Source organism: Gorilla gorilla, chromosome 23, assembly GCF_029281585.2.
Source record: "Gorilla gorilla gorilla isolate KB3781 chromosome 23, NHGRI_mGorGor1-v2.1_pri, whole genome shotgun sequence".
Lineage (NCBI taxonomy): Eukaryota > Metazoa > Chordata > Mammalia > Primates > Hominidae > Gorilla > Gorilla gorilla.
The window spans coordinates 29740526-29763058 of record NC_086018.1 but is presented as its reverse complement, the minus strand read 5'-3'; the positions used below and the strand labels follow the sequence as shown (position 1 = coordinate 29763058).

At 45.4% G+C, this 22533-nt stretch overlaps 1 protein-coding gene across 7 annotated transcripts in view; it reads left to right on the top strand.

Moving 5' to 3' along the window:
* Window positions 1-2810: 2810 nt before the first annotated feature.
* PRR14L (proline rich 14 like) overlaps window positions 2811-22533 on the top strand; it is a 72870-nt gene continuing 53147 nt past the window's right edge. The window contains exons 1-3 of one of the 7 annotated variants that reach the window (XM_055374303.2): window positions 3069-3579; window positions 4806-4929; window positions 13485-14009. In XM_055374303.2, the coding sequence (XP_055230278.1) occupies window positions 13536-14009 (474 nt within the window). In that variant the 5' untranslated portion in view covers window positions 3069-3579; window positions 4806-4929; window positions 13485-13535. The other 6 variants (XM_055374302.1, XM_055374300.1, XM_019018650.4 and 3 more) reach the window with 6 other exon arrangements.

Sequence of the window (22533 nt, the reverse complement as noted above, 5' to 3'; positions counted from 1 at the left end):
ATCGGTGTCTTGGGTCACGCCTCTCCTCTGCTGCTTCTAATCACGCTGACTGCTAAATCTAAACGACACAGCGCTTGTCTTAAATTTCTTTATATCTTTAATACTAACAGTGCCCATTTCTTACGGATTTGGAAAACTTAAAAATGTTGAAAGAAAAAGCATGTTATACTGTAGTGAAAGATTCTGCAGTGGACCAAGGGGACCCTGGGACAGGACAAGCAACGTTCTTAAGCATGGATGCCTTTATGTTGGGACTCAGGAGAAGTTAGGTAAATAATGCAAGTATTAAGTAATTGCAATTTTTTTGTTTTTTTGTTTTTTTGTTTTTGTTTTGAGATGAGGTCACCCTCACCCAGGCTGGAGTGCAGTGGCATGATCCCATCTCACTGCCATCTCTGCCTGCCTGGCTCATGCTATCCTCCCACCTCAGCCTCCTAGTAGCTGGGATTACAGGTGCGTGCTCAGCTAATTTTTGTATTTTTTGTAGAGATGGGGTTTTGCCATGTGGCCCAGGCTGGTCTCAAACTCCAGAGCTCAAGTAATCCGTCCGCCTTGGCCTCCCAAAGTTCTGGGATTACAGGCACCAGTCACTGTAGCTGGGCCTTTTTTTTCCTCCCAAGACAGGGTCTAGCTCTGTCGCCAAGTCTGCAGTGCAGTGGTTCTATCATAGCTCACTGCAACCTCAATTTTCTGGGCTCAAGTGATTCTTCTGCCTCAGCCTCCCAAGGGACTGGGACTACAGGCCAAACCACCACTCCTGGCTGAAATTGTTTATCTTGTAATAAAACATATGTGATACAGTGGATTGCAACAGTTACAAAATTTTTTAAGAATAACAATATTATGTTAAAAAATGCTTCTATGTTGCCACTTCAGGAGATACACCCAGATCCCCCAAGATAGTTTTTGTTTTTAGCAATGGTGGTTGATGGGACATTCTTCCATCCCAGGGGAAGCTAATAGGATTCTCTCTTCTTAGCCCTCAAGGGAATTTGATTCCTTCTCCTGAGAGATGTCCATAATGGGACATCTTAAAAAGGCAATTTTTTTTTTTTTTTTTTTTTTTTTTGAGACGGAGTCTCCCTCTGTCGCCCAGGTTGGAGTGCAGTGGCCCGATCTCGGCTCACGGCAACCTCCGCCTCCCGGGTTCATGCCATTCTCCCACCTCAGCCTCCCGAGTAGCTGGGACTACAGGCGCCCGCCACCATGCCTGGCTAATTTTTTATAATTTTTAGTAGAGAGGGGGTTTCACCGTGTTAGCCAGGATGGTCTTGATCTCCTGACCTCGTGATCTGCCAGCCTTGGCCTCCCAAAGTGCTGGGATTATAGGCTTGAGCCACCGCGCCCGGCCAAAAGGCAAATATTTTAACTTTTTAATTTGGCAACTCTCATAAAGAAACTCTGAAAGCCAGGAGTGGTGGCTCACGCCTATAATCCCAGCACTTTGGGAGGCCGAGGCAGGCGGATCACTTGAGGTCAGGAGTTCAAGACCAGCCTGGCCAACGTGGTGAAACCCTGTCTCTACTAAAAATACAAAAATTAGCTGGGCATGGTAGCATGCGCCTGTAATCCCAGCTACTCAGGAGGCTGAGGCTGGAGAATCTCTTGAACCTGGGAGGCAGAGGTTGGGAGGCAGAGGTTGCAGTGAGCCGAGATCCTGCCACTGCACTCCAGCCTGGTGTCAGAACGAGGCCCCGTCTCAAAAAAAAAAAAAAGAAGAAGAAGAAAGAAAGAAACGAAACTTTGAAGCATTCAATTTTTTTTTTTTTTTTTTTTTTTGAGACAGTGTCTTGTTTTGTTGCCCAGGCTGGAGTGCAGTGGGGGCACCATCATAGCTCAATGCAGCTTCAAACTCCTGGGCTCAAACGATCCTCCCGCTTCAGGCTCCCCAGTAGCTAGGAGCACAGGTGCATCAACACCTGAGCAATTTTTGTTTTGTTTTGAGAAAGAGTCTTGCTGTGTCATCCAGGCTGGAGTACAGTGGCACGATCACTGCTCACTGCAGCCTCAACCTTCCAGCCTCAAGTGATCCTCCTGCCTCAGCCTCCAGAGTAGCTGGGATTACAGGCACACATCACCAGACCCAGCTGTTTGTTTTTTGGCAGAAACGATGTCTCACTATGTTGCCCAGGCTGGTCTCAAACTTCTGGGCTGAAGTGCTTCTCCCGCTTTCGCCTCCCAAAGTGCTGGATTACAGGCGTGAGACACCGCGCCTGGTTGATTTCTATTTTTTAACACAAAGCCGTATCATTTGGGGCAAGTCGATTTCATTATCTTGACCTCAACTCTTCCACTGGATAAACATTTCTTCCTTCCTTCAAATGTCCATTGAGCGTCTAGTTTTGTGCCGGACACTGCTCTTGGTGCTGAGCATTAAGTGATGAACAAAACAGACAAGGTGGAGGAAGATAAATGATAAACAAGTCAATAAAGAGATGAGACATAGAAATTTCAGCTAGTGTTAAAGCTATGAAGAAAATAAAACAAGGTTCTGTAACCAACTGGAGGCAGAGGTGCCATTTATTTAGTGGTCAGTGTGATTAGAAGAAGCAGAGGAGTGTCATGACCCAAAACACTATTTCCAGTAGAATAAGATCTCTCGGGCTGCCAGAGTGGAAGCAGGCAGGCCGTTAGAATTGTAGCCGTCCAGACTAGAAAAACGGTGGACTGGAACAGGGTGACAGCAGTGAAGGCCGGCACTGGGTCCTGTGGCTCAGCAGGAGCAGAACGAAAAGTTGTGTTTCCCTTTAAGAGTTTGAGCCGCAGGGGCGGGGTTGAGGGAGGCTGGGGCTAGCAGAGGGCGGGAGGTCAGAATCAGGAAGAGCCTTCCCTTGGAGTGCGCGCGCGCGGTGCGGGGGCGGGATTTGGGCGAGTCCGCATGGCTGGCTCGGGCCCCGGATGAGGAAGTGCAGGGGGACCATAGAGACGAAGAGGTGGCGGCGGCCGGAGCGCCCCCGGCCTCTGTCGGCTCCGTAGGCTCAGGTAGACCTGGCGACGACGGGGCTGCAGCTGCAGGGGCTGAGCTGGCTGGGCAAGCGCGGGCCGCGGAGGAGGTCTCAGGGTAAGAGGCCGGGACTGGAAGGCTTCGGGCGTAGCCGCCCCGCCCCACTCCGCCCTAAAGGGACCCTCCGCCGGGTGGTGCTGCTAAAGGGGAGTCCAGGCCCCCCGCCCTCTCGGGGCGCGGAAAGGAACCAAGGCTGCCCTGTGGGCGGCGGAACGACCCAGGGAGAGGGAGGAGACCAGGCCCCGCGTCGCTAGAGAAAAGCGGCTTCTCCGAGTCATGGCTCCGACGCGGGAGAGAGACTCCTCTTCAACCTCGATACAACAGGGATCCCCCAACTTATCTCCTCGGAGAGGACGACGCCCCTTATCGGAGGCGTACGCTCTTTCTTAGCGCTCATCCGTTGGTCAGCAGAGGGAGACCCACTCCCAGGGTTCGAGGGGGATTCTGAACTTATCCTGAGGAGGAGTAAAAGATAACCCCTAAATGAGACCTTTCCCCCAACTTTGGTCAGCGTCACCCAGGTGAAGAGTGAGACCCAACTTGCCTGAAAGTGACAGAGGGGATCTTTCTTCCCAGTAAGAAAGAGACTTACCTTCCTCCTTTATTTTTCGCCTGTACCCCAAGATACGGAGAGGAAGACCTTGAAAATTTACTTTATGGTATCAGAAATCAACCTTTCTCCCTCTCCCCTCGTGATGTTCACAGAGAGACCCTCGCTTCTCTTCTTCCCTTTAAGCCTCTTGGTGTGCAGTGAGCTCCTTTCCCTTGCATTATTAAGAGCATGGCTTTTGGAGTGTAATAGTTGCAGACCTGGGTCTCTCACTTAACATGTTTGTGACCTTGACTGTTTGTTTAACTTGTCTGAATCTCAGTCCATCTCCAATTTGGGTTCTGTTTTCTTAGAATTGTCATGCGGGCTAAGGGAGCATTTGTGTAAATACTAGTTATATAGTAAGCTTTTGGTAAGCTGTTGCTATTACTATTACTTAATCTGTTAAAAAAGAAAACTAATATCTTGCACAGAGAAGCATATTTTTCCATGCATGCCCCTCCCAACCCCCATCACAAGTGTTCAACCATCCTTTCTCACTGGAGTGGAAGACTCCCTCCCACTTAGGGGTTAGAGAAAGAGACACTTCCAGTCTCCTTAGATCCTACTGTTCAATACTTCCCCAAATTAACAAAGAGGGCCTCACTGAAAATAATCAGTAAAAAAAAGACTTAGCTTTTGGAAACAGGTCTGTGCTCTTAAGAGAAAGGGAGACCTGATGCCAGACGCCAGCACTTCCTTTGTCCACAGAAGGTATCACTTCTTCCTGACTGGTTAGAGATGCCCTCTCCCACTTCCCTGACTTACTGTAGTGACAAAAAATCTTCCATCTGCACATCCTTCCCACCCCTCAAGTGGGCGATTCCATATTCTTCCTGTCTTTTGCTCTCCCAAGAAAATGAAGACTCTATACCTTTGAGGAGAGATCTCTTCCCTCTTGTATATGCAGAATGACACAGATTGTTTCTTTTCTCCTTTTCCTTTATAAAACAGGAAAATCTTTTATACAGGAAGCCTCTGTCAGTAGAAATCAGGAGCATTTTCCACAGTTTCACTCCTTACGTGGAGACAGGGATCCTTTTTCTGGATGTTATTAAAGGGAGGAAATGGGAAATAGTCCTTGATGCTTTAGAGATTTTCTGCACGCTCCATGTTGAAGCGCTTGCCCTGTTTAGTGTATGAACTTCCCTGCCTCACTTTTGGTTTGTCTTGGGATTTTATTAAAAAACTCTTCTTTCTTTGTTTCTCAAGAAGAGGCCCATTCTCCAAATTCCCTCTTGGAGGGAGTGGCTACAATGTCTGAATCTTTGGAAAAGAAAGCCCCTTTCTCAAGGTGAAAAGAGTGTTGTGAGCTTCTGAGGGCCTGGTCATTATTGTGAGTATTGTTCCTGAAGCAAGCATGGCAGCGCCTAGTGTTATTAACAGCCCCTGTGCATTGGAATTAAAGGGAGGGGAGACTTTCAGATTCGGGATTATTGAGGCACACGGTTTTATGTTCTGTTTTCTTTGTTTTGTGGGTTTTGGTTTTTTTTTTTTCTGATTTTTTTGCTTGTTGCTGTAAATTTTGTACCTCCAGAACTTTTGGGGAGTGTTTGAATGACTAAAAGTTGCCACTTTGTCAGGTTTTTAGTGTTATAAAATGTGTTCTGATGAGATTGAGAGCAACAATGTTAATCCTTCACTGGTAGGTTTGTTTTCCTGTTTTTGTTTTTTTTTTTTGGTGGGATAGGAATTAACACTGCCAAATTACCTGAAAGCACACTGAAGAAACCTTACCATCTTTTTTTGTATGTAAAGTGTTCTTAAATTACCTCAAACGCCGTTGAGTAATTGCAGAGGGGATTAGTGGGAGCTCCATACCACCATTGTTGGTGTCTGTAGGTGTGCTTTTCTGAAACAAAGGGAAATAGAAAAGTTATTCTTTGGAGTCTTAGGATTTTTATGGGTGACAAGACCCTTTGAGCTTATTTTGATGAACATGTGAAAAACAAGCCCCGGAAAGTTCACTTAACTTTCACTTAGCACACTCAAGACTCTGCATCTAGTATGTGGGAGCAGGATAAGGGACCCTGGCTTCCTGATGAAGAGACCAGCAGTTAAGACTGCTGGGAGAGGCCAGGCGCAGTGGCTCATGCCTCTAATCCCAGCACTTTGGGAGGCCGAGGCCGGTGGATCACCTGAGGTCGGGAGTTCGAGACCAGCCTGACCAACATGGAGAAACTCCGTCTTTACTAAAAATCCAAAACAAGTTAGGTGGTCATGGTGGCACATGCCTGTAATCCCAGCTACTAAGAAGGCTGAGGCAGGAGAATCGCTTGAACCTGGGAGGCAGAGGTTGCGGTGAGCTGAGATCGTGCTGTTGCACTCCAGCCTGGGCAACAAGAGTGAAACTCTGTCTCAAAAAAAAAAAGACTGCTGGGAGAGGGTCAGGCGCGGTGGCTCACACCTGTAATCCCAGCACTTTGGGAGGCCGAGGCAGGCGGATCACAAGGTCAGGAGATCAAGACCATCCTGGCTAACTCGGTGAAACCCCGTCTCTACTAAAAATAAAAAAAATAAAAAAATTAGCCAGGCGTGGTGGCGGGCACCTGTAGTCCCAGCTACTTGGGAGGCTGAGGCAGGTGAATGGCATGAACCCGGGAGGCAGAGCTTGCAGTGAGCCAAGATCGCGCCACTGTACTCCAGCCTGAGCAACAGAGCGAGACTCCGTCTCAAAAAAAAAAAAAAAGACTGCTGGGAGAAGTATTTGTGTGTTTGCAAAGAAAGAGCATGAAATAATTGTCCTCAAAAGAATTTCTACTTTTACTGGAATAATAATTTTCATACTTCCTGTAAGTATTAGTCACTTTTTGGGAATAAATCCATTCCCTACACATTCTAATATAGTACTTATTTGTGTTGTGATAAAGACGACAAGCCAGTAGCAGCTGTCAAAAGTCGTTCATAAATCTATGGTTTATTTTTTGCTTATACCTCAAACTAGGTAATTATCTGGTATCCTCACCCAATAGGTTGATTATAAGTCATTAGCAAAGATTAAGCTGTAAATCCCTGTCTACATTTTATAAGCATATGTTACTCACTCTTCCCTTTTACTTCACATTTAACACTTTAAAAGCATTGGTGGTTAAGGCAGAGAGCTGACAGCTGGAAAAATACTGATAAAACATACTGATAAGAAATACTGATAATACACTTATCAGCTGTTTTTATTGCTGTGTGTTTAGATCTTGAGAAATAATGGTTAGACAACATTTTAACATATGTAATGTATACTCACTGTTTTGAAAAATAAGTACAAGGCTGGGTGCAGCAGCTCACTCTGGGAGGCCGAGGTGGGAGGATCACTTGAGGCCAGGAGCTCAAGACCAGCCTGTGCAATGTAGTGAGACCTTGTCTCTACAAGAAATAAAAATATTTGCTGGGTTCACTGCCTCGCGCCTGTAGTCCTGGCTGCTTGGGAGGCTGAGGCAGGAGGATTGCTTGAGTCCAGAGTTTGAAGTTATAGAGAGCTGTGATCAAGCCACTGCATTCCAGCCTGGGCCACAGAGACCCTATCTCCAAAAAAAAAGTTCAACATACAGATAAGTCATTGGTGATCCTATTGTCCAAGGTAACACTGTGATACTTGGCTTATATATATATATATTTTTTTAAACTGAGTCTCCCTCTCACCCAGGCTGAAGTGCAATGGCGCGATCTCTGCTCACTGCAACCTCTGCCTCCCAGGTTCAAGAAATTCTTGTGCCTTAGCCTCCCAAGTAGCTGAGATTACAGGCCCCTGCCACCACGCCCAGCTAATTTTTGCATTTTTTAGTAGAGATAGGGTTTCACCATGTTGGCCAGGCTGGTCTTGAACTCCTGACCTCAAGTGATCTACCCGCCTCAGCCTCCCAAAGTGCTGGTATTACAGGCATGAGCCACCACGCCCGGCCGTAGAGATATATTTCTATATCATCCTTTTAGATTGCTCCGTTGCATTCAGGAATTTAAAGAACTTGAATGTCTTCTCAAAATCGGGTTCTGTCACTGCAGTCTTGTGGCATTACCAATATTTTGATAGATGGTGTGAGCTACTGAGCTGAAAATAAGTTTATTTTTATTTTTTATTTTTTGAGACGGAGTCTTGCTCTGTCGCCCAGGCTGGAGTGCAGTGGCACAATCTCCGCTCACTGCAAACTCTGCCTCCCAGGTTCATGCCATTCTCCTGCCTTAGCCTCCCGAGTAGCTGGGACTACAGGCGCCCCTCACCACACCCGGCTAATTTTTTGTATTTTTAGTAGAGACAGGGTTTCACTGTGTTAGCCAGGATGGTCTCGATCTCCTGACCTCGTGATCCGCCTGCCTTGGCCTCCCAAAGTGCTGGGATTACAGGCGTGAGCCAAAGCACCCGGCCATGTTTAACCTGCCACTCTAGGCTTGCATTTAATATCACCTCACCTCTTAGGGTTCCAGCTGTTCTTGGTAACGTATCTGCAATTCTGTTCAGAAATTTGAGGACCCAGAATTAGTCCAGGAGAAAAAGGAGGGGGTGTCTGTTTTGCTTCTCTAGCCAATGTGCCTAGTTGTTTTACAGGTTGAAATTCTTAGAATTTGGTCCAAACAAGAGTATCAAGAGGTGAACCATTTTATGTGATTATCAGTATTGACTCTTTATGATAAAGATCTGTTTAGTAAACCTGTATTTGTGTATGACCGTATGTGGAGCAACATTTGGAACAAATGTTGAGCTAGAACTGTGGGGATGGAAATGAATATGATTTACTAGAAACACTGCAAGGAGTTGAGTCCACAGGCTGCAAGTGCTGATTGCGTGGTGAGGGGAAGTCAGATATGGTTATGGCTGGGGATTCAAATCTAAGCTCTAGAATATTGATGGTGCCTTTTCTGAGAAGCAACAGGATTAAGAATCAGCATGTGGCTAGTCACAGGGGCTCATGCTTGTAATTCCAGCACTTTTGGGAGGCTGAGGTGGGAGGATTGCTTGAACCCAGGAGTTTGAGACCAGCCTGGGCAACATAACAAGACGTACAAAATTATCTACAAAAATAAAAAAGTAGGCCGGGCACAGTGGCTCACGCCTGTAATCCCAGCACTTTGGGAGACCAAGGCGGACTGATCACCTGAGGTTGGGAGTTTGAGATCAGCCTGACCAACATAGAGAAACCCCATCTCTATTAAAAAATACAAAATTAGCTGGATGTGGTGGCAAATGCCTGTAATCCCAGGTACTCAGGGGGCTGGGGCGGGAGAATCTCTTCAACCTGGGAGGTGGAGATTGTGGTGAGCTAAGATCGCACTGTTGCACTCCAGCCTGGGCAACAAGAGTGAAACTCCATCCCCCCCAAAAAAAAAAAAATTAACCAGGCATGCTGAGGCAGAAGGAGTTCAAGGTTATAGTGAGCTAAGATCGCACCACCACACTCCAGCCTGGGCGACACAGCAAGACCCTGTCTTTTTTTTTTTTTTTTTTTTTTTTAATGAAGGAGCATGTAAGTTTGCTGAGGGCGTCTTATTTATACCTGTTTCTCAAAGCTGTTTGCATGTAGAAAGACTCAATTATTCAATAGATTGAATGAATTCTGTTTTAAACTTGGTAAGTTTTGGGGGTGCCATTCTTGCAAGTGAAATGTAGGTTAGGAATTGAAAGAAAGGTTGGGGTCAAGGTCAGTTTCTTTTTTTTTTTTTTCGAGGCAGGGTCTCACTGTGTCACCCAGCCTGGAGTGCAGTGGCCCCATCTCAGGTCACTGCAGCCTCTGCCTTCCAGGTTCAAGCGATTCACCTGCCTCAGCCTCCCAAGTAGCTGGGATTACAGGCGTTCGCCAACATTCCCAGCTAATTTTTTGGATTTTTAGTAGAGACAGGGTTTCACCATGTTGGCCATTCTGGTCTGGAACTCCTGACCTCAAGTGATCCACCCACCTCGGCCTCCCAAAATGCTGGGATTACAGGCGTGAACCACCGCTCCCGGCCAGGTTTCTTTTTTAAAAGAAATCATTTTTTTAAGATTTAATTCATATGCCATACAATTGACTGATTTAAATTGTACCCGTCAGTGGTTTTTGGTATAGTCACAGAGTTCTACAGCCATCACCATAATTAACTTTAGAACATTTTTATTACTCAAGAAAGAAACTCTGTGTCCCTCAGCTGTCACTCCCAATTTCTCCAAGAATCCCAGCCTTTTTTTTGGACAGACTTTCGGTTTTGTCTCCCAGTCTGGAGTGCAGTGGCGCAATCTCGGCTCACTGCACCCTCTGCCTCCCGGGTTCAAGTGATTCTCCTGCCTCAGCCTCCAGAGCAGCTGGGACTACAGGCACGTGCCACCATGCCCAGCTGATTTTTTGTATTTTTAGTAGAGACGGTGTCACCGTGTTACCCAGGATGGTCTCGAACTCCTGACCTCGTGATCCTCCCACCTTGGCCTCCCATGGGCGTGATCCTCCCCTCTTAGTAGCTGGGTTCATAGTAAGATTTGCCTAGTCTAGACATTCCTATACAGGGGATCTTGTAATATGTGATCTTCTGTGACTGGCTTCTTTCACTTAACATAATATCTTCAAGGTTCATTCATGTTGTAACGTGTTATTTCTCCATTCCTTTTTATGGCTGAATAATATTCCATTGTATGGCTATACCACATTTTCTTTATCCATTCATCAGTTGACGGATATTTGGATTGTTTATACTTTTTGACTATTGCGAGTAGTGCTGCTAAAGACATTTGTATACAAATTTTTATGTGGACATATGTTTTGTGCATGTATGCATATGAGGGGAATTGCTGAATCCTATGGTAACTCTGTGCTTAAAGGAAGAGTTGTAGGCCAGGTGCAGTGGCTCACACCCTTAATCCCAGCACTTTGGGAGGCCGAGGCGGGCGGATTACTTGAGGTCAGGAGTTTGAGACCAGCCTGGCCAACATGGTGAAACCCCGTCTCTACTAAAAATACAAAAATTAGCCAGGCATGATGGCACGTGCCTGTAATCCCAGCTACTCAGGAGACTGAGGCAGGATAATCCTTGAACCTGGGAGGCAGAGATTGCAGTGAGCTGAGATGGCACCACTGCACTTCATCCAGCCTGGGCGACAGAGCAAGACTCCATCTCAAAAAAAAAAAAAAAAAGGAAGAGTTTTGAGTCATCCTCATCACAGAGGCTGCAGAAAAAGATGACGTTATCAAGAAAGTGAAGCCTAAAAAGAGAGGAGTCAAGGATTAAGTTTTAAGAACACCCATATCTCTGTAGTAGGCAGGATCAGATGCATAAGGTGGCAGAGACCCAAGGAGCCCATCTCCTTAGAAAAATCTGCTCTTTTACAGTATCCTTTCCTGCATTTACTCTTCAAATCTGTATGTGCTGTGACAGGTGAAAACTGGACCAAATTAAAATTGAGCACTTCCTACTTATTTTTGGCATCAAATAGCAACTCCACATTATCTCTACTAACCTCCCCCATCCCCCACCTTACACATACATAAGTGGCCTAAAATCTGAAGTGTCCCTAGAAAGATCTTTCTGTATCTGGAAATAAAGGAGAAAGGGGAAGATTCTAGATCTAAAAGGGATACATTTCTCTCAGCACTGTTTTTGAGACGGAGTCTCACTCTGTCACCCAGGCTGGAGTGCAGTGGCGCAGTCTCGGCTCACTGCAAGCTCTGCCTCCCGGGTTCACGCCATTCTCCTGCTTCAGCCTCCTGAGTAGCTGGGACCACAGGCGCCCGCCATCATGCCTGGCTAATTTTTTGTATTTTTAGTAGAGACAGGGTTTCACCGTGTTAGCCAGGATGGTCTTGATCTCCTGACATTGTGATCCGCCCCTCTCGGCCTCCCAAAGTGCTGGGATTACAGGTGTGAGCCATGACGCCCCGCCTTGGATTTCACCATATTGACCAGGCTGTTCTGGAACTCCTGACCTCAGGTGATCCACCTGCCTCAGCCTCCCAAACTGCTGGGATTACAGGTGTTAGCTACTGCACCCAGCCTAATCTTTTGGATTTAATTTTTTTAATTTGCCTTTCTGTGTTACCTAAACATCATGGAACAGCAATCTAATTTCTTATCACTTCTGGTATTTAAGTTAGTATTATAACGTTACGCTCTTTTACCTTTGGGAAGTTTCGTTAAAATTCGTCTTTTCTCTCCTTGTTTAGGGTTAGGGAAAGCATCAAGAATGAAAGTGTGGGTCAGGCATGGTGACTTGTGCCTATAATCCCAGCACTTTGCGGGGCCAAGGCAGGAGGATTGCTTGAGCTCAGGAGTTGGAGACCAGCTTGGACAACATATCAAAACTTTGTCTCCACCAAAAAAAAAAATTAGCCAGGTGTGGCCTGGCACAGTGACTCATGCCTGTAATCCCAGCACTTTGGAAGGCCGAGGTGGGCAGATCACGAGGTCAGGAGTTCAAGACCAGCCTGGCCAACGTGGTGAAACTTTGTCTCTACTAAAAATACAAAAATTAGCTGGGCGTGGTGGCACACGCCTGTAGTCCCAGCTACTCTGGACGCAGAGGCAGGAGAATCACTTGAACCCGGGAGGCGGAGGTTGCAGTGAGCCAAGATTATGCCACTGCACTCCAGCCTGGGTGACAGAGTGAGACTCCATCTCAAAAAAATAAAAAAATTAGCCAGGTGTGGTGATGTGCTCCTGTCCCAGCTACAGGAAGCTGAGGCAGGAGGATCACTTGAGTCTGGGAGAGGGAGGCTGAGGTGAGGAACGATTGCACCATGGTACTCTAGCCTGGGTGACAGAGCAAGATCCTGTCTAAAAAAAAAAATGAAAGCATGAAGTATCTTATCTGGCTGACCCATTTCTGCTTTGGTCAGGTCAAAGCAGATTTTTTTTTTCCCTACTTAGGCAAGATTTATTTCAAGACCTGTAAACATTCAGACTAATCAGAATGGTCAAAGTGGATTTTGTTGTGGAAACTGCATGTTTGGTACACTAAACTGGAAAAGTTAGGAGCCAAGAAACCCTGGCCCTGAGTATGTGTGTGTTTTGGCTACTTGTATAGTGTAGTATTATAAACTGCTTAGATATAAGTGTTTCAGCAAATAACCTGTTGCTACCATTCACTGCAAGAAATGAAACATTACGAACACAGTGGAAGCTCTTTCTCTCTTAATATACCTCCACCTTCATCCTCTCAGACAACCATGTAATATTTTAGGCAGGTCATATTTAACCTCCTCAGGTGTGGTGTTAGGATCTAAAACAAGAAGCTGATAGCTGCCCTCCTTAGCTCAGAGGGTTGTTATGAGAATCAAATGAGTGATGACTGTGGAAAACACTTGGAAAATCTAAAGAAGCAGGATAAAAATCAGGAAGGATTCTGCTAACGAGCTGGTTTAGTAGTGTCTTGTGCTAGCCTAGGTAGAGAGAGCTGAAGTATTTAGTAAGCAGTAAAGGAATGGAATCCCACTTTATCCCTATCCTTCCTCGAAGAGGAAAAGTCAGTATATGAAATTTTCCAGAGTTCCTCAGTATATATTCATTCAACAAATATTTGCCAAGTACGTACTATGGGATAGTGTGGGGATATGGCAGTGAACAAAAAAGGTAAGGTTCATGCCCATGAAAACAAACAGAAAACCATATTTATTTTCTCATTTACATCAGGTCTATCCTTGGATGCTTTAGGCATGTCTTATTCTCTTCTACATTGGCAGGCCCTTCACGTTTAAATTGAGAATTGTTCATAAGGCAGTATTTGAATTGATTTTTGATTGAGAGCTGTCTAATCTCAAACGTTATTAAAGGTTAAGGTATTTATTTTTCTACAAATTCATTAAGGAGAAATTTTTGGTGCCAGATAATGCTGGCATTTAAAGTAGAACTTATTTTCTTCCTTGTAGCCGGTTTGAACTGAGGCAGCCTTCTTCTAACCTATCAAGGTTTTAAACTTTTATCCCTTCCTGTGATTTGTGTCAGGGTGAATCGTTTGATGTAAAAGACTTGACTCCATAATCTGCATCTGTCCTAATGCTGTCATCTGGAGTAGAGACTCAGCCAGTTCCACTTGATTCCTCCATGTCTGCCGTGGTACAGGAATTATACTCTGAACTCCCAGTAAGTGTCTCCAGAGAGCTTCATGCTGACCCTGAGCCAAGTGTGATTCCAGATGTAAAACCTGGAGCCTCAAGCTCTCTTTTAAGTCAGAATAGGGCATTGCCCTTGGAGCTGCAGAGGACTCATGTGGAGAGTTGTTGTGAAGAAACCTATGAGACCTTGGATCATGGGAGTGAGCCTGGGCGATGTGGGCTAGTGGACTCCACAGCAGGAGGTTCTGTGGCATCTGGGATCTTGGATAGGGCAAAGAGAAGCAAGAGCATGGAGCCAAAGGTCTTCAGAGATCCTGGGGGCCAGGCAGGAATTATAAGAGAACCCTCTGAGAGAGCAAAGGAAGATCCACATCAACATTCCACAGCTGCTGAAGAAAAGACTAGCCCGAGTCAGGTAAGAAATGAAATCTCGATTCCGAAGAGTTGAGTGTGAATGACAGCTTTCTCTGGATAAAATATAGATGCTGACGGTTGGCTCATGATTTATTCTTGAAACATTTCTGAAATGTCGATTTTGAAGTTAACTTTGTTTTGATGATCTTTTAAAACATTTGTGTCACATCAGACACTTGAAGAGAGGAAGTGCTTAGTAAAAAAGTGTCAGTTCTCTGAAGCAGCGACTGTATATGAAATGTTGAGTCTGTGAAAATCGTGGTATTTCAGCATTTGATGTTAAGAAATGATATAGATATACTCAGTCCTTATGTTTTGGTAGGTTGGAGTGAGGTATCACAGAGAAACCTTTGAAGGGAGGCTTTTTTTTTTTGTTTTAAGAAGGTCTCATTCTGTCACCCAGGCTGGAGTGCAGTGGCACGATCTTGGCTCACTGCAACCTCTGCCTTCTGGGTTCAAGCGATTCTCTTGCCTCAGCCTCCCAAATAGCTGTGATTATGGTATAAGCCACCATACCGAGCTAATTTTTTTGTGTTTTTAGTAGAGACGGGGTTTCGTCATGTTGGCCAGGCTGGTCTCGAACTCCTAACTTCAAGTAATCCACCCACCTCAGCCTCCTAAAGCGGTGGGATTACAAGCATGAGCCACCATGACCAGCCGATGTGTGCTTGAAATTATACCCAGAGAGGTTGGTTAGTTGAGACTAATAGTGAGCTATGATAGTGTGATGGTCTCAGATTCTTTTTTCTTCTTTTTTTTTTTTTTAATAGAGGCAGGGTCTTAGTATATTACCTAGGCTGCTCTCAAATTCCTGGGCTCAAGCAATCTTCCCACCTCGGCTTCTGAAAGTGTTGGGATTACAGGTGTGAGCCACTGAACTGGGCCCTCCAAATTCTTTTTTCTTTTTTTTGAGACAGAGTCTTGCTCTGTCACCCAGGCTGAAGTGCAGTGGTTTGATCTCGGCTCACTGCAACCTCTGCCTCCCAGGTTCAAGCGATTCTCCTGCCTCAGCTTCCTGAGTAGCTAGGATTATAGGCACCTACCATCACGCCCAGCTAATTTTTATAGTTTTAGTGGAGATAGGGCTTCACCATGTTGACCAGGCTGGTCTAGAACCCCTGACCTCAGGTGATCCGACCGTCTCGGCCTCTCAAAATGCTGGGATTATAGGCGTGAGCCACCATACCCTGCCTAGCCTTCCAAATTTTTAAAGGAATGTACCTGTCCAGCGGACTCTCTCCACTGGGTGGTTTTCTAACCCAGGGGTCAGCAAACTTTTTCTATCAGGGGCCACGTAGTAAATCTTTTAGGCTTTGCAGGTCATATGGTCTCCTTTTTTTTTTTTTTTTTTTTTTTTTTTTGTCTCTCACTGTCTCCCAGGCTGGAGTGCAGTGGTGTGATCTTGCCTCACTGCAACCTTCGCCTCCTGGGATCAAGCAATTCTCCTGCCTCAGCCTCCTGAGTAGCTGGGATTACAGGCGCCGGCCACCACACCTGGCTAATTTATTGTATTTTTAGTAGAGACGGTGTTTCACTGTGTTGACCAGGCTGGGTTCAAACTCCTGACCTTGTGACCCACCTGCCTCAGCCTCCCAACGTGTTGGGATTACAGGCAGGAGCCACCATGCCTGGCCTCATATGGTCTCTTTTGGAACAACTCAGCTTTGCCATTGTAGCATAAAGTGGGCAGAGGCAATACATAAATGAATGAATGTGGCTGTATTCCAATAAAACTTTATTAGCGCAGGCTGCTGGCCTGAGGGCTGTGGTTTGCCAACCCCTGCTCTAGACCCACCAAGTCCATATGTTCTTTGGGCTGCCTAGGCTAGGCTCCCATCCCGCTCTTGATACATATATCTTTTCTTTACACAGGATAAAGGGCAGTTAATTGTTGTTAGTGGGCTTCATACAGTGACTATGATTAGGAATGAATGAAGCATTAAGTAACGTTTGAACATGGTATTTGAGTTTACACTGTGATGCCTTTTTTTTTTTTTTTTTTGAGACAGAGTTTCACTCTTGTTGCCCAGGCTGGAGTGCAATGGTGCGATCTCAGCTCACTGCAACCTCCACCTCCTGGGTTCAAGCAATTCTCCTGCTTCAGCCTCCTGAGTAGCTGGGATTACAGGCATGTGCCTCCACACCTGGCTAATTTTTTTTTTTTTTTTTTTTTTTTTTGAGATGGAGTCTCGCTCTATCGCCCAGGCTGGAGTGCAGTGGCGTGATCTCAGCTCACTGCAAGCTCCGCCTCCCAGGTTCACACCATTCTCCTGCCTCAGCCTCCCGAGTAGCTGGGACTACAGGCATGCACCACTACACTCGGCTAATTTTTTTTTTTTTTTTTTTTGAGATGGAGTCTTGCTCTGTCACCCAGGCTGGAGTGCAGTGGCACAATCTCAGCTCACTGCAAGCTCCACCTCCCAGGTTAATGCCATTCTCCTGCCTCAGCCTCCCTAGTAGCTGGGACTACAGGCGCCCGCCATGATGCCTGGCTAAATTTTTGTATTTTTTTAGTAGAGATGGGGTTTCACCGTGTTAGCCAGGGTGGTCTCGATCTCCTGACTTCGTGATCCGCCCACCTTGGCCTCCCAAAGTGCTGGGATTATAGGCGCAAGCCACCGCGCCCCGCCACCCTGTTCTTTTTTAAAATCATCCCTTTTCTCCCTCCCAGCTCCACCAGGTGTATATTCCATTTTGAATTGTATAAAGCAGAATGAAATTTAATTGATATAAATGTTAACATTTTGTACTCAGTTTCAAAAAGTGATCTCCACAATTGAAAAGAAACAGAAGTACTTACGGGGAAAGGGGAAACGGAAGACCTGCAGGTTTTAGCAGGTCAATTAGAATTGACTTTGTGCCAGGAAAAGCCAATTTGCTCTTAATATCATTAAGGGAAATGTGTTATCTGGACTGAGAAGTGGTGGTCATGCTCTGTTGTGTGCTGGTTAGGCCACAACTAGAGTATTATACTCTCCTGTTGTTGTCATGTGTGTTAGAGGTATAGAAAACCAGGAATGCATTCATGGATAAGTATTCACACTAATGACACAACCTGAAAATATGCATCTGGAGGCCAGGTCATTGGGTGTCTAACTTTTGAAAGAGAACAGTCAAGAGACGTGAGAGAAGCCTTCAGCAATTTATAGGTCATTCAGCAGAAGTGGTCCTGTGGGGCACAGTTAGGCCAGTGGAAGATGTGGGGCAGCAGCAGTAGCTCGTAATCACTCTCAGGTCACAGGACCCTTTGGAAATCTGAACACTGCAGACCTTTCAGAAAAGCAGACATACCACTTGCATACCATTTCAGATTTGCAAACCCCAGGCATCCCCTGATCTCAATTTATAAGAGCTCTTGCTAGATTGACAAAATATCCCACAGTCAAAAGACAGCTGACAAATTGAGAGAACATATTTGCAATGTATATCAGAGATAAAGGGTCTATATCTGTAATACATGAAGAACTCTTGAATTGAGGAATGAAGAACCAAACCCAATAGAAAAATGATAAGACTTGGGCTAGGCGTGGTGGCTCACACCTGTAATCTCAGCACTTTGGGAGGCTGAGGCGGGAGGATGATGAGGTCAAGAGATTGAGACCATCCTGGCCAACATGGTGAAACCCCATCTTTACTAAAAATGCAGAAATTAGCTGGGTATGGTGGTGCATGCCTTTAGTCCCAGCTATTCGGGAGGCTGAGGCAGGAGAATTGCTTGAAACTGGGAGGCGGAGGTTGCGGTGAGCTGAGATTGTGCCACTGCACTCAAGCCTGGCGACAGAGTGAGACTCCCTTTCAAAAAAAAGAAAAAGAAAAAGAAAAATGGGAAGACTTGATAATGAACTCTGTGTGTGTGTGTTTGTGTGGGGGGGGGTGTGTGTGTGTGGTGGTGGTTAAACATAAGAGATGGTCAGCCTCGTGTAATTAGAGAAATGCAAAGTTAACCAGAGATACCACTTTTTTCCCTTTGATTTAAGGGTGTCGCTTTTTGACTATCAGATGGGTGAAAATGAAAATGTACGACAACGTATCTGGTTAGCAAGGCTATGAGGAAACAGACATTGCTGGTGGGAATGCAAACTGATACAACCTTTCTGGGGAGCAGTTTGGCAACATTTAACAAAACTACTGGTGCCTCGACCTGTTCACCAAACACTTCAAGGAAACCTGCCTTAAAAGATACACTCCTAGGCCTGTAATCCTAGCGCTTCGGGGGGCCGAGGCGGGTGGATCACCTGAGATTCACCTGAGATCAGGAGTTCGAGACCAGCCTGGGCAACATGGTGAAGGCCTGTCTCTACTAAAAATACAGAAATTAGCTGGGCGCAGTGATGCATGGCCGTAATCCAAACTACTTGGGAGGCTGAGGCGGGAGAATCGCTTGAACCCCAAAGGCGGAAGGTGGAAGGCGGAGGTTGCAGTGAGCCAAGATGGCACCACTGCACTCCAGCCTGGGTGACAGAGCGAGACTCCGTCTCAAAAAAAAAAAAAAAAAAAACAGTGGCCAGGCGCGGTGGCTCACACCTGTGATCCCAGCACTTTGCGAGTACGAAATGGGTGGATCGCCTGAGGTCTGAGGTCAGGAGTTCGAGACCAGCCTGGCCAACCTGGTGAAACCCCCATCGCTACTAAAAATACAAAAAATTAGCCGGGCGCGTCGCGGTCGCCTGTAATCGCAGCTACTCGAGAGGTTGAGGCAGGAGAATAGTTTGAACCCAGAAGAAAGGGTTGTAGTGAGCTGAGATTGCACCATTGTCACTCGAGCCTGGGTGACAAGAGCAAAGCTCTGTCTCAAAAAAAAAAAAAAAAAAAAAAGGATACACTTCTAGCAGTATAACAATACATAATACACAAGGTTGTTCTTTTCAGCAGTTTATAATTGCAAAATATTGGAAACAACCTAAATGCCCATATATAGGAGAGAGATTGAATACATTATGGCATAAGGTATTTACATACATGGAGTATTATCCAGCTATAATAACAAGGAAGATCTCTATATACTGATATGGAGTGATTTCCAGGTGTGTCAGGGGTCCCCAAAACCAGCAGGTTTTCAGAGTTGCTGAAACTCACAGGACTCAGCATTTAGTTGTTCTCAGAGCTACAGTTTATTGCAGTGAAAGGATACAAAGAAAATCAGCAAAAGGGAAGCAGGCATAGACCAAACTCCAGAGGAAATCCAGTGCAAGCTTCCAAGAGTCCTTTCCTAGTGGAGTCATACACACTTAACCTCCTTCAGGAACAAATTGTGACAACACGTATGAAATATTGTCTACCATGGAAGTTTGTTAGTGGGTCATGCTCAGGGATTTTACTGGGGACTGGTTGCATGGACATCCTCTGCCTGGCACATAGCAAAATTTCCAACTCCTAGAAGGAAAGCAGGTGTTTAGCATAAACCACGTTATAGTGTAGGCACAGTGAGACACTCCTGTTTAGGGAATGGTGGAAACTCCCAAACTCTAGTTCCCAGATGCTAGCCAAGGCTGACCCTGCAGGTAGACCTTTCTAAGGACAGCAGTCAGGCCTGCTCTGTTGACTCGCTTCTGTAAACTAAGATATGCTGTTAAGTAAAAAATGCAAATCAATATCTATAGTGTTGTCCTTTTCATGCAAGAAAGAAGAGGAAATAAGCATATATAGAAGTATCTGCTCATTTGTATAAAACCTATACACAAGTACACATGGGAAGGATAAACCAGAAACTAATGAATTTGATTACCTATCCTGAAAGAATGGGGGAATGGAAATGGAATAGAAAGGGTAGGAGAAACTGGCACTTCTGTAAGTACATCTTTTGGTATAGTTCTAACTTCATACTTGAAAAATAACTAACTACACAACTGGGATGTGAGATGGGCCCAAAGCTGAATAGAAACTATAACAAGTGAGTCTTAACTGTATTACAAATGAATAACAAAACCAATGGGGAGGGTAGCCCACATTACTTTAGCAAACAGTAATTCGACTCTATCCTCTTAAAGTCAAAAAATAATAGAAAATATTAGTAAATTTGTTTCTCACAGGGGTAGGACTTAGCCATTTCTAAACAGAATGCCTATATGTGTTCTAGGATTGGGGAAATAAGTAAATATATGTGGATAATGAGAGCCAGTTTTCTCTCAGAGAAATAAATTACAAAGGAGGGGTGGCAAACATGAACCCTGACCCAAACATGAACTCCATGAATTGGAGTTATCTTTTCTTTTTTTTTTTTTGAGACAGTCTCACTCTGTCACCCAGGCTGGAGTGCAGTGGTGCGATCTTGGCTCGCTGCAACCTCCTCCTCCTGGGTTCAAGCAATTCTCCTGCCTCAGCCTTCCAAGTATCTGGGACTACAGGCTCATACCACCAGGCCTGGCTAACTAATTTTTTGTATTTTTAGTAGAGACGGGGTTTCACCGTGTTAGCCAGGATGGTCTCAATCTCCTGACCTCGTGATCTGCCCACCTCGGCCTCCCAAAGTGTTAGGATTATAGGCATGAGCCACGGCGCCCAGCCTAACATGGGGTTCTTAATATATACACATAGAAATGGAACTACTTGAGTGTATACGATAGGGCCTAGAAGTAGCAACAGACACCTTGTAGCAATGAGCACACCTAGTCTTGGCTCTAAATACTTTTTTCCAATAAAAGAAACCAAGATTCCTTGTAGAAATGGCTGTTCCAGGACAGGAGAGGGAAAAACGCAAGATGTGCCTGGAGCAATTTGTGGCCAAATGCTCAGAAAATTATGGGGATATATCAGGACACAGCAGCCAACTTGAAGGGGCTCCCAGTGGCCAAGTATGGGATGATTTGAGCTTAAAATAAATGATAGTGATGAATTATTCGACACTTACTTTTGCAGCAACCTGTAGTACCCATAGAATAAGACAAATACCCGTGAGCCCGTTTGCTAACTTTCTTTGTATCCTTTCACTGTAATTGAATTAAAAGTGAGAAAAGAAAGGTCTTACAGAATTCCAATTAATATATATGGAATGATGGAAATAGAAAAAGCACTGTTTGGCAACCATCACAATAATAATTATCTCAAGCAGGAATCATTAATGGATGTTAAAGCTAGTGGCTAAATGTTTGGGAAACAAATATTTACATAGTCTCGAAGTATTTCCCTGCAAGATGTTTATTAGTTACAAAGGTGGAATAGTAACTTCACAATGGAGAAACCTGGCAGAATCCACCCAAACCAAGTGATGGAAGTTTGCCCCCAGGAATGAGGCACCCTAACACCGTGATAGGACAGTGCCTCCTGATAGGACACTGCCCGCAATAGGACACCATGAGGAGAACCAACATCACTTCTGTGGTATTCTTTTTTTTTTCTTTTTTTGAGACGGAGTCTCGCTCTGTAGCCCAGGCTGCAGTGCAGTGGCACGATCTCAGCTCACTGCAACCTCCGCCTCCCGGGTCCCGGTTCAAGCAGTTCTTCTGCTTCAGCCTCCCGAGTAGCTGGGATTACAGGCACGTGCCACCATGGCCAGCTAATTTTTGTATTTTTAGTAGAGACAGGGTTTCACCATGCTGGCCAGGCTGGTCTTGAGTTCCTGACCTTGTGATCCACCCGCCTCGGCCTCCCAAAGTGCTGGGATTACAGGCATGAGCCACAGTGCCCGGCAATTTTTTTTTTTTTTTTTTTTTTAGACTGAGTCTCATTCTGTTCTCCCAGTGCAGTGACACGATCTCAGCTCACTGTAACCTCTGCCTCCTGGGTTTAAGCAGTTCTCTGCCTCAGCTTCCCAAGTAGCTGGGACTACAGACATGCAACACCGTTCCTGCCTAATTTTGTATTTTAGTAGAGATGGGGTTTCATGGTTGACCTCAGGTGATCCGCCCACCTCGGCCTCCCAAAGTGCTGGGATTACAGGCGTGAGCCACCGTGCTCGGCCCAAAAATATGCAGTTCAGTCACATTAAGCACATTCATAGTGTTGTGTAACCATCACCACCATCCATCTCCAGAATTTTTCTCATCATCCCAAACTGAAACTCAGTACCCTTTAAATAGTAACTCACCATTCTCCCCTCACCCGATCTTTGACAACAACCATTCTGCTTTCTGTCTCTATGAATTTGACTACTCTAGGTGCATCATTCAAGTGGAATCATATGGTATTTGCTGTTTTGTTACTGGTCTTAATAGTTTTAAAAGTTAAATATTCCAATCATGAAACAAATATTTCATTCATGAGAAGTTAAACCAGTAAAATAATAATAATTTCCTGTCTTAGGATCGTGTCCCAAAATTATTAAAAACTTGTAATTAGGCCGGGCGCGGTGGCTCACGCCTGTAATCCCAGCACTTTGGGAGGCCAAGGTGGGCAAATCATGAGGTCAGGAGATCGAGACCATCCTGGCTAACACGGTGAAACCCCGTCTCGCCTAAAAATACACACACAAAAAATTAGCCGGGTGTGGTGGCGGGTGCCTGTAGTCCCACCTACTCCGGAGGCTGAGGCAGGAGAATGGCGTGAACCCGGGATGTGGAACTTGCAGTGAGCGGAGGTTGTGCACTACA